At 41.6% G+C, this 12,855-nt stretch overlaps 1 protein-coding gene across 1 annotated transcript in view; it reads right to left on the bottom strand.

The window, feature by feature from the left end:
• LOC119442556 (serine/threonine-protein kinase ATR) overlaps positions 1-12,855 on the bottom strand; it is a 94,652-nt gene that overhangs the window by 61,954 nt on the left and 19,843 nt on the right. The window contains exons 13-23 of the mRNA XM_037707470.2: positions 11,217-11,284; positions 9,998-10,144; positions 9,288-9,385; positions 7,263-7,355; positions 7,066-7,127; positions 5,976-6,071; positions 5,759-5,873; positions 2,871-3,123; positions 1,815-1,889; positions 1,563-1,676; positions 774-968 (exon numbers count right to left, since the gene is read on the bottom strand). Coding sequence (XP_037563398.1) covers positions 774-968; positions 1,563-1,676; positions 1,815-1,889; positions 2,871-3,123; positions 5,759-5,873; positions 5,976-6,071; positions 7,066-7,127; positions 7,263-7,355; positions 9,288-9,385; positions 9,998-10,144; positions 11,217-11,284 — 1,316 coding nt within the window. The remainder of the gene's footprint in view (positions 1-773; positions 969-1,562; positions 1,677-1,814; positions 1,890-2,870; positions 3,124-5,758; positions 5,874-5,975; positions 6,072-7,065; positions 7,128-7,262; positions 7,356-9,287; positions 9,386-9,997; positions 10,145-11,216; positions 11,285-12,855) is intronic.

Genomic DNA, 12,855 nt, shown 5'->3' on the forward strand with positions numbered 1-12,855 from the left:
CTGCTTTGTACGCTTGCAGTACTTCGGTGTTGTCTGCATACAACTGTGTTTGCAAACACCAACCACACAGACCATTACCAGCATTTGTGTATATAATGTGTGCAACTCTTAATGACACTCAATTATTAAACACGAATTTGTAGTATTATTAGGGCCTGTGTGGTCGTAAGCAAAAGAAAATGGGTGCATTTTAAAGAATATTCTCATGAATGTTGACAGCGCAGATCACGCTTCTAATGCACAAAAATGAGGTGTGTTTAGGAGTGTAGCTGAATGCAACTTTTCTGTACCTATTACTGCTATATAAAGCAAATTCGTTGCTTTTGCCCATAAATAATACCAACATAACCTAATCCTATTACTATCCAGGCTTTTAGTTACCTTAAGTGGTCAAGAAATTTTATGAACAGTGCTTTCATAAATGAAGCCATACAGTACATGACAACATACACTCATTGTAAACTGGCATGGAGCATAAAATTAGCAAGTACCAACTGACTGTTTAGAAAGTCAATAAATAAAATGTCTGGATACAGCTTATGTGACCAGTTTCACTGAGGATGAGAATCAAGGGAAACCTCCGAGAAGTGATATGGTGCAAGCTTGACATATAAGCTTGCAGAACCATAGAATAAGCCATCTGCTGCAACTCCAGAATCTGTGCTGTTGCTTTCACTGGTTCTCGCCTTTTACAGCAGCTGTTCCATACGTCACATCACAAAATGTAAAGGGGTCTAGCAATGCACTTTATGCAATGATGTTTGGATCCATACCTCGACAAATGACAGGGCAGTGGCCAGCTGATTGCCCGAAGCATGGCAGACGAGGTAAGGGAAGATGTGCTTGAAGTTGGTCATTAGCAGGTCTCGACGGACCGACTTAATCTCTTTGGCAAATCCCTTCAACAGGCGAGAGCACACGGGCTCAGCTTGGAGAACCAGTGGGGGCAGCAGGAACCGAAGCATGCCCTGCAGGGAGTGCCAGAAATGCTCTATGCTGTTTTCCAATTACTCCAGCCCTGCAAAGGATTCTCTTTATGCTGAGCTATCACAAGCTGAATTCTCTGATAGGCTGAGCAGTTTGGTGGCCTTCTTGTGTCTTCCCACAGACTCCGTGCAATAAGAAACAGAAAGATTAAAGCAAAACATTTCACTTTTACATGCAGGTAACCAGCAACTCTCGTGGTGCCCCATCAACTAGTGGTTATCAGCGCTGAGCAGCCAATTGCTTATGCCTTGCTTGGCTTTGTTGCTTTTCCATGAGGAAAATATGACGAAACGAGCAACAATGCAAGAAAGAAAAGCTGTGATCAGACACTGATAAGTGTAGGGTTTACAACATGTAATCAGGTGCATTCCATTTTATAAACATAGATAACACAACTTCCTTGTCCGTCCAGAAAGGTGCCCAGAAAAGTGGTTCAATAGTCGTTGCATTCATCTTTACACACTGGTTTTCAGCTCATAGCACCAAACAGCTACTCATCTGCAAAAGCAGACTGTACACATAAATATGGCAAGTTAAATGGGAGACAGAAATGACAATACCAACGCAGAGCTTACAATGAGAAAGTTCCGAACGTCAGTAGAGCCAAATATGCCGATCAAGTTACTGAGGAATGCATTCACAGAGAAACCACGCTCGTGGCACGCCTTGATCATGCTCTCAAACAGAAACTGCAAAGAGAAAGAAGAGTAGAACACAACTGACAAGATGCACCTTTCATTTTTGTTGTTACCACCAAGCAAAAGTTAATGAGCTTTTGCTTCATCATGCAACAGTGAAGAGAACAAAAAGAAAAACATCTTGCTCACCTTTCCCACAAGTGGTCGAAATTTCTTCAATAAGATGCTTGTGGTGGAACCCATATGCTCCGCTAGCTCCACAAGCTGCAATGAAAGACTAATGAATTATAGATTCATGACAATCAGATTCGGACAGAAGTGGCTGCTGGCCAAACACCAAAGCTCCCCAGGACACTTTTTAGCATTCACCATGCTAAAATGCAACTTTGTAATAGAGCCTAGCAAGCCCTCAATCATCATGCATATTTGGTATGCTATACAGTCTCTATCACTTGCACACTTTACTGACAGAAGGCTCGCACAACAAAAGGTACTCCTGATCATGGAGCTACCAGGGTCTAAGTTAATGCTTGGTAACTGACTTCCCAAAACTGGCATGCCTGATGATGGATGCAGCTACTGCTCATGAAGAAAGATAAAGAGTTATGAAAATAGCCACAAATTCAGTAGCATCCAACAAAAGGCTCATTCCCGACCTTTGTGGGACATGACGTGCACACAAAATTAGATTTCAGAAGAAATCGGCAGATAATGCATACAGCCCGGTTGTTTCCAAAGGCAAAAATTCACAGCACAGTGCAAGTACAAAAACATGAAGGCCAAGAAAGCTCTTGGTCCTATTACTCAGTTTGAGTGCGTCCAGAACATTTCATATGTTTGTATGTGTGCTTGCTTATACTCCGTTTGCTGAACATATTGATTCTAACTTCATTTAACACCATTAAAAGGGGCTCAACTGTTCATGGGTATCTACAGAAAGGCACGCGTGATTAATTACAGACTAAATGAGCAATACGATTAGATTAAAATAAATTCTGGGGTTTTACGTGCCAAAACTATGGCCTGATTATGAGGCATACCGTAGTTGGGGGCTCCAGATTAATTTTGACCACCTGGGATTCTTTAACATGCACTCATCGCATGGAACACGAGCGTTTTTGCATTACGCTCTATCGGAATGCGGCTGTCGTGACCGAGATCGACCCCACGACCTCGAGCTCAGAAGCGCAGTGCCATAGCCAGTCGGCTACTGTGGCGGGTGAGCAAACTGAGTGAAGCTCTCACCTGCTCACGTGCGATGTCAGCAATGCCTGCTGTGCGGCACAGCAGGTGCTGCAGCAGGCATAGCAAAGCAAACGCCTGCGAGTCTTCATCCTTGGCTTCTTGTCCTACACATCCAACTGCTGTGAGCAATGTGTCCTGCAGGCGAGCATTCTCCGACTGCCAAGCATTGTTCAGAGTCTGCTTCAACCGTGACACAATGGCATCACGGACACAGGAGTCGCCTCTCGACATCAGCACTTTAAGGGGCCGATTCCTGCAAGACATTGCAGCTTGCCTTTGCACTCTTTCCTTAAGTATTTCACTACTTGAGATCAAAGGCATGAGCAAGTCTCAGCTGACGGAACTGTAATCTTCCTCCGCTCCCAAAAAAATGAAGATGGCTTGCTGAATAACTTCCAATTGCTAAAGCTAGGTTGTGCGAATAGTAAATTTTGAGACCAAATCGAATACGAATCGAGTAATGCCAAAATGAACTGAATTGAACTCTTATATTGAATACTTCTCGAACATTTTTATAATAATCAACTGTGATAGGAGTTACACTATGTTTGAATTGTGCGGCCGAATGTGCGTGACTGTTGTGGTGTGCAATGGACAAGGAAGAGGAAGAGCCAGTGACTGGCGCTGAAGTCCATCTACCCAAGGCCGGTGTTCCTAGGTGAGCTGAGAGAATGGGCCGGACTGTCCCTGTGCCAGGTCTGAGCCTTCATGCCTGGTCTGAGCCTTCGTGTCTAACGAGCCGAGCAGTTCATCTACCCTAGGCCGGTGCTCCTGGGTAAGCTGGGAGAACAGGTCAGGCTGTCCCTGTGCCTGATCCGGCCTGCTCCACTGCTGTGCGAGCATCTGACGCCTGCGTGTTCCGGTGCAGCCGAGTCTTCTGAACGGTCTACCCTGTGGTGGGCAGACGTCCCAACCCAGCTGTGACGCTAGTGGCTCGTCGTGTGCCGGGCCTCCGCCCCGGCCTCCATCCCCTGCACCACCCACTGCTGGATTCATCACTGCGACTCCTCGTGCCGTGAGTGTGTGATACCGACACTCCATTAGACTTCATCGGACAGTGACACTGTATGTAAGCGACAGACAACTAACAAGTGAATTGTGTGTGTGTTATCGTGTACGTTGTCCTAGTCCCATTCCCGTGTCATTAAAGCCTCTCTGTGTTCATTGTGTTTGAGGCCTGGGCCCACAACATCATCATCACAAAACATCCTTTTTACCTTTAATATAAAAGAATGTTGACATTCCAGTAATTGCTATATTATCAAGTTTCCATCATTACACCACAAATTACGAAGTACGCTTTATCAAAAGTCCAATTAGAGCATTACAAACAAATAATCAAGTTACTTCGCTGCTTGCATGGTTGTGCACTATCAGAATGAGGTTTTAAACGGCAGCCTTATATGATCCTATCAGCATCTCTGCATAACTTAAATACCAGAAAAGAAATGGCATTGATTTCAGCCATGGCATAGTGAAAAAAGGAGATATTTTATAGTTACATTGTCGATGCAATTGGTGCCACTCTTGTATCAAATAATGTTACAATCGAGCATATTCAGATTGAAACAGTACCACGCAACAGCGATTGCCAACTGCCCTATCGAGCAAAATTTGAGTGCAGTTCAGCGCGCATTTTCCAGCTTTTTATGTCCACTGTGGCAGGCAGGAGTACAATTTGATTCATTTTTATTTAACTTCATGCTTGATTGCCCACAGCTGGCAATGTTAAGTATTTGAAAACTATTCAAAAAATATTAATATTTTCGAACAGTGCCTATATTTGATTCGTTATTTGAAAGTTTTGATTATTTGCACACCCCTAGCTAAAAATAAACTAACAATGTTACAAGCTCACCCACAGGAAGTTCAGCAATGTGCTAGTTGAGGTTCTGCACACTTAAGATGTACAGCACAGGCAGGGTCCAATGTTTATGGGATGTGGGATCCGAGAAAAAGTTGAATATTTCGTGAGCCTGGCCATGTAGCCTGGACTTCAAATGTGCTTCATGTACTAGTGTGTGTGACAAAAAGTGTTGTACTGTTTTAATGGCTGCAAGCTATAAGTGGGCTGACAATATACATTTAGAAGGGGCTCGATATAACACATTCAGCAGCAGATGATGCCGATTTGGAAGGTTGCTTATTTTTGCTGTGCTTACTGTGCATTTCTTGAACATTTTTTTTCCCTGCTGTGCAATGAAATGGCAACGCTTTAAGAACATGGCAAATCCTAATATACTTTTCATGGATCGGCATGTATGAATTTTGACATGTGGGGCCTATTGGAGGCTTTGCAACTGGTTTGGTTGAAGAACTCTAGTTAAAAGTTGGGGGTGTTACCGTCCCATGAGTGCAGCTATAACCAAAATTTATTCAGTAGTTTTAGCAAGCTTGACATGACCAGATGCCTTACTATACACATTTCTGTGTTTGCGATAGTGCTATCTGTGAGTCAGCCCAAATCTGTGATCCAGAGTATTTTCAAATATTTAGCGCAAGAAAAAGCTAAGAGAAAGAAGACTGCCTTAAAATGAAATAAAGCAGTACCAGAAAGTCAACGACACACCGGAACATTGACAAAAAGTCAAAGCTTCATTCTAGTGTACAGAATTCACCTTTGTTCATTTGTGCTTCACTGCATAATTGATCTAAGCAAGGAAATGTATGGTGTGTAAATGAAGCTGAATAGCATATAAGAGTATCATTGCAAAATGCAGCAGAACGACCATTACACTTTATTTTACGTCTGTGATTCATAACTTGTTCACCAGTTTAATCATCCTTGACACAGATGCAGTTCAACGAACTGAACCAACACATAGCAATTTCAAAGTGGTCTCTATCATCAATTACCACAGTAGAGAGTGACCCAGCATAGTACATACCCAAACTTCATCCTGACAGCATAGTCAGCATCTTCCAGAAGATCAAGCAGACTTGCAATCAGAGCATCATCCACGTGAAGGTGGCAAAGGACACTTGGCAGGCGGGAAACCATGGCTGCACAAGTCAAGGCAAAATGCGTGCCCTCAGCTCATTCTGTCTCGTATATACAAAAATCAATGGCACGAGCTGTCTATAAAGGCTATGTACGATTCTCACCTTCTCTAACGGAACTGTGACTGGAGGTGCACAGCTTGATGATGCAATCACACATGTATTTGCTGTCACTCACAGTAGCAATTAGTGACCGGTTTTCTGAGCAAAAAAGAAAACACAACACAGAGGGAATACATGTACTAAGAGCAAACAACTGTCCCCCAAGCAAAACTAGAGGGAGCAAAGGTTATTAATGACATATGCTATAAAGGGGCCACGACATGGTCGGTCAACTATTCTCAGTTTATCATTCTAACTGAGTAACGTGGCTAATTAAACAGAAAAAATATTGGGCACTCAGCGCACATTTCAACCAGAAATTTAAATTTGAAGTCACTGCCTCTAAGACCTTCCTACCAATGCCAATTGACATGGCATAGCTTGTGCGACATCAAGAGGTGCGAAGCCATCGCTGAGTCATCTACTCTGAATTATTCTGAAATCATGTGAACACCATGCCAAGCGCATGTCCAATGCTGTGCAATTTCTCCAACAGAAAGCACTGTGTGCGATGTCTTCCCCTGATAGTGAGCAACTACTTCTGGATTTTTTTGAACAGTGCATTGTGCTCACAATTCTTTCACTCGCGCAATAAAAACCCCTACAGAAATTATCTCAGACTGACCACCAAGATGCACGTGTAGAAACAAAACCATCATATACCGTGCACATAGGTGGTGCCCACTTGCAGCATACAAAAGTATGGCCCCTGAGATTAGCTTCCATTACTCTGAAGGATCAGATGGAATGCGGTTTGGACATCACCTATTGACTATGTAGAATGCAATTCATTCCATCACCTGTTAGTGTCGCCAGAGTGCTTTACGATTTAACTGCAATGGTATAAAGAAATTCAAATACAAATTTTCTATTGCACAGAATGCACTTAAATTTTGCCAGCTTGCATCAGGACACGTACGGTTTAATATGCAATGCATAATCCAAGGTTAAAAATTTGCTGTCATGGTTTCTCTAAGATAATCCTACGTAGAATATATTTGCACACAACTCAGGTCGGCCCAAGTAAATGCAGATATTCAAAGCTTGTAAAGTGAATTTGTGCTTAAAAAGAACTGCTTTCTTAAAATTTTACCTGTTTCACATGCAAAGCAGCATACAGCATTTGGTTGCCGCCAGTCTTCTCCAACTTGAAAGCTAAAAAAAAAAAAAAAAAGAACAAGAAATTTCTTTAATGTATTTGCTAATGAGTACAATATGAAAATGGAACTGTTTGCAAGAGCAGGTGCATAATGAGCATGCACACAATAGAACTGCTAGGAGGATACCTGCCTTTTGGCCTTTCCAGACAAGACACAGCAGAGGTCCCGAACGCAATCGACCCATGACAACAAATTTGGTTCAGGTGCTCTCTCGATGACCGAGCTAAAAGTGAACAATGTTGAACAATGATTCAATGGAAACGATAGAAATTGAACCATCATATAAGGGGACACAATAGGCAAATATAAAATCAAACTAAAGTGATATATTAGCGGTCTAAGATGTCCAAAGCGTCACTTATACTGAAAACACCACTTTCTTAAGCAAGTCCTTTCTGCTGTACCAAACCTCTGCACAGGGCAAGACTGATCTTTCTAAGGTTGAGAAGTGCAATCTACCAATCTGTATTAACTTGATATTTCTCTGAAATGTCACTTGAACAAATGTATTCAGTCTATGAGAGACTATGAAAAGGCTGTTTGAATTCAATATTGCATTTAATTACATTGAATTGCATATTCAATATTGCATATCTATGCAATATTACATTCAATATTGCATAAATATGAAAGACAGGCACAAATGGTCTTTCCAGTCAAAGCACCGGCTCACTCGCACTCACATTTTGCTTTCTCACAATTTGCAGCGCAGTTTGTTAAAATACCATGTCTCGAACACTAATTCCCTGTTACATTCAGTATGAATCCCAAGTACCTCGTCTTCAGCAATGCCAAACAAAAAAAGAAAGCAGATGTTCTCAGCAATCAAACAGTTGCACTGTCTGTCACTGTTACGGCACATGGCACATGCAATGTTTTGACCTAACAGTGACAGATGGCACCACTGATCTTACCGAGACAATGACAACTCCATTCCCATATGCCTACACTCCGTTTCATATATAACAGGCAACGCTAGAAAGGCTTCTCTCACTGCTTGCATTTGCAACGAAAAAACTGTGCGTCACATATGAAAAAAAGATACGCATGTGTCATGTAATTCATTGTAACATTAAAAGTCTCATACTTCTTTATCCACAATATGATGCAATGCTTGCATCAAAAAAAGTCACAGGTCTAAACATACCTGCAGTGAACGAGCGGAGTGACACGTTTATGCGACCAACGGCCACAGCACATCGCTAGTGCTCATGACCAAAACATAGTGCTCTGAATACAAGCAGCACAAAAGTGCACAAATAGTAAGTGATTTGACATGACTTCACATCTACAAGTTTTGGTTGTAATATGTAACGCAGTTATTCTGTGGAAAGCATCGCAGACCAATACAACAGCACTGGGAAATGCATGGAGAGAGACTTCTATGGTCGCACTACTTGTGTAGCTTCCATAGGATTGCTTGCTAAGTATGACATTCTGCACAAAAAACACAAGTACTGCATGCAAACGTGACACTACGCGAAATACGCTGCGAATCGCTACCCCTGCGTGAAATTTGAACGCAGACAAGCCAGTGGTCTAACCAGATGAGCCATTTACATATCTCCTTTATTTATGCAACATTCATTACATTTCCTATCACTTTCCAATAACATCCACTGCACTACAGTTAGGTCAAAATTAAATTCTGGAGTTTTACTTGCCAAAACCACAATCTGATTAAGAGGCAGGGCCAGTGGTCTAACCAAACGAGCCATTTATATGTCTCCTTTATTTATGCTAACATTCATTACATTTCCTATCACTTTCCAATAACATCCACTGCACTACAGTTAGGCCAAAATTAAATTCTGGGGTTTTATGTGCCAAAACCACTATCTGATTATGAGGCAGACCGTAGTGATGGACTACAGATTAATTTTGACCACCTGAGGTTCTTTAACATGAACCCAATGCACAGTACACGGGCATTTTTGCATTTCACCCCCATCGAAATGCGGCCGTCGCGGCCAGGATTTGATCCCGCGACCTCATGCTTAGCAGCACAATGCCAAAACCACTAAGCAACCACAGCTGGTACAGTTAGGCCAAGAACCTGTTGACAGAAACCTTGACAGTGCCTAGCCAAGCCCCTAAAGTAGCAGATTTGGAATGAAGTAGTCAAATCTGGTAACCCCGGGGCAACATGTATCACCTGATGGTATGAACCACAGCAGTGGACGCATTCCGTCGCAAGATGCAGTGGCACAACAGCCGTGCGGCAGCCCTCTGAACTTCGGTTGATCCTTCAGTCTGGTAAACATAAGTGTACCATCAGCAAAGAAAGGGTTCAGACACAGAGCTTCAAGATGCCACACACAACATTTTAATGTGGTGTAGACACACACACTACAAAATAAACAGGTTACAGCATCCTGACTGTGAGTACAGTCTAATTTACTGAAAACTTCACAGCACAGCATATTTTCAAATGAACAACTACTATAGATGCCTTAAATTAACTTAAGTCATCTTTTGCATGGACCACCATTGGCATCTCTACAACACACATGGCGACTTCGAGTATGCATGCTCATTGTCTATTCCTAACCTTCATTAGATACCCATCATTTGTTGCAACTTATAGTTTATTAAAATATATCAAACAAAAACATGGAAATGCTCTCTTTATATGGCTTCATCATGCTCTGTCAAATAAGTTCAAATGAATGTAAGAATAGAAAGCAACCACAATTACACATAACACAAACCATTTGTGACTAAGTTATTTACACTGCGCACAAACCTCTGCTGACATCTTATACATGATCAAATAAATAACAGTTCCACACAAGTGCTATTCTTAAATTGTTTGTGATTAGAGCATTCACACCACCAGGTAAGAGACAGCTGACGTGTACGTACAAGTGCATGGCTCAGCAAGGGCTCCACATTGAACGTTCCACGTGGCAGAAAGCTGGCTACAGTTAGACTTGCACAAAGTAGATTGTCAGACCCTTCTCCTTCAAACTGAAGCTTTTTATCTGAAGACTCAAGGCCAGGCACCTTTCCCTGTAACGCAGATAGGTGCAAACATCTGACGGCGCTCAAAGCAACAAAACCTAAACAATGATGGAGCTTCAGATCAGAGCAACGTTTCAACAAGTACTTTTTTGTACCCGGTGCAACAAAGAATTGTCAGCATAAATCATGTGGGTGAGCGATGTTTCTTGGGAACAGTGCTACGAATTATACTTTCAGGTGCATGTAAGTATGCATGTGTATGTCTGTGTTTGGAATAGCAGCGTAATCAAACACTGCCGTCACTAAATGCAATTCTCAAATGTCACTGCTTTGTAAGAGACCGTGTTTATTATCATAGCCATTTCGCGTTGCTTTAACATCACTCAAGGTGCTTGTTACCCCAGTAACAACTGGGTGTCAAAGTACATCTCTCTGTAGGATAGTAAAGAAACCGAATATTTTAAAAGTATATACAAATGTTAATGTCCCCTGCTTTTTTTACCACGGACTATTTTATCACCTCCTAATGCTGCTAGTTGCAGCATTCGCTAAAATTGATTTCTTTTATTACTGTCAGCCCTTATTACAAGAGTGACGACCAAACATAAACTATGTCCATTGTCATTTGCGCAGCAAGGGTTACGAATTGCTCATACAAACACGTACAATGCTTGATTAATAATATCAGTATCTTGGCCCCCAGCACAGAATGCCCCATTCGTCGCCATCCTCTGAAATGAGGGCTTGCTTCACACAGACAAAATTAAATTAAATGAAATTATTGGGTGTAACATCCCAAAGCAATGTGAGGACTATGAGAAAGGCTCTAGTGGGGAAACAAGGGCTCCAGATTAATTTCTACCACTTGGGGTTCCTTTCTATGCACCTAAATCCAAGCACACTGAGCGCCTATTCATTCTGCCCCCATCAGAATGTGGCCACCGTAGCTGGCAATCACACCTGCGACCGCCTACTCAGCAGCAGAATGCCACAGCCACTGAGTCACCACTGCAGGTATGCCTAGTACAGCACTCTACAAATACCCACTCTGGGAATTCATCTTTAAAGGCACACCAGGCAAAATGGCCAAGCACTAAACCAACAGAGGAAGCAAACTTACAAATCGGGTGTTCCATGCTACCGCGATGGCGGGGAAGAAGCTGAGGAGGTCACTTGCACTTGGTACTTCTGAAAGATGATGTGTGAGGAAAGAGAAAAACCATTTGGTGAAGCGTCGATGAAAATTTACAGCAGAGTGAATCCTCTTATACTATAAAGCAGCTAAGAAACTAGGCTACTACATCTCCCCTCATTAACCCCTTCAGTCACGAATTATGATCGACTGTCGATAACTGTATGAAATTTACATAATTTTATGCCAAGGTGCTGCAGATTCCATTACGAGCAAGTCAAAGTGGTAGAATGGCTCTTTCTGCATTTTATGATGAATCACCATAATTACGGTGATTAGGTATCCAATTATTGTGCACTCAGTAATGATATGTTTCTCCATAAAAAAGAATTGAATCAATAGTGCTGAATTACTTGCACAGGTTAATTATTGGTTGTAAGCATTTTGCAAATGCTACAGAAACGTGTCACGTCACACCTCCCATCAAACACTGTAGTGCCTTCTCCAAAGCGATCTTCTATAGCGATAGATTTTTCTCAGAAGTAAAATGAAGGTACTTGAGGTAAGCAGAACGTTCAATTTACCCTAAGCTTAATTTTTGTGGTCTATTCCTTGCCACAACTGCACAGAAATGGCAAAAATAAGTCGCGTTCACAAATGTGTGCAACCATGACTGAAGGGGTTATTAAAGGTATCATCAAACAAAACTACTATTACTTTTATGGGTAAATAAACATGATTACAATAATGCTTGCAACATTAGAAAGTGCTACAGGAGCACACCCCATAAGGTCTCCTTGCAGTTGTGTACTGAACACGTTTTATGATAACAATGTAACTATCAGCATCAACAACATAGGGCTAACAGATGAACTAATCTTGAAGATTTGAATTGGCTATAGCAAGGACAGAGTGCAAGCAATTTTTTTGTGATGGTGACAATTTTACAGAGACGGGCGAACACGAAACATCGCATGCAGTGCATGACACTATGCAGCACAGTGACATATATTTAGTTTAAGATACATTAAATTTCTCCAAAAATAGTTGAGAAAAAACAACAATCTAATGCTGGCGACTTTGCAGACATTTAATCAAGTGAAATGTCTAACTAATATAAGCTTTAAAGGAGCCTTACTCCAAGGACACTCTAAGCTGGAACTAAAACAAATGACCATGCACAAACATAGTTACCAATTATGATAGGCAGAACAGCTATGTCAATTGTGATCCTGATTTACTGCACTGATTCCCAGCAATTCACTGCCACGGCTACTGCTATTCAACACAAATCCAATATAATGTTTCAAAATGACTAGCATCTAAGATGAAATGGCAATAGATCTACAGATTGTCATGCATAAGAACTCGCACCTTACAAATAAACAAAAATATTAATCAAATAAAGCGACGGCATGGCAGTTAGGATAACATGCACAAAAGAACATCAGCTGTAAAGATGACCACAATGGCAGTACGTATGATACATAAACATATAGTATAACAAAAGTGCCCGTTGACAATTTGTCACTGTACCTTAATAAACGTAATGAGGAGAAAAAATTTATTAGGAAATGGAGGCATGACCCATAGGCTTTTACCATTACCCTTAGGCTAAGTTGTTTGT

The sequence above is a fragment of the Dermacentor silvarum genome, chromosome 2 (genome assembly GCF_013339745.2).
Source record: "Dermacentor silvarum isolate Dsil-2018 chromosome 2, BIME_Dsil_1.4, whole genome shotgun sequence".
NCBI classification, from domain to species: Eukaryota; Metazoa; Arthropoda; class Arachnida; order Ixodida; family Ixodidae; genus Dermacentor; species Dermacentor silvarum.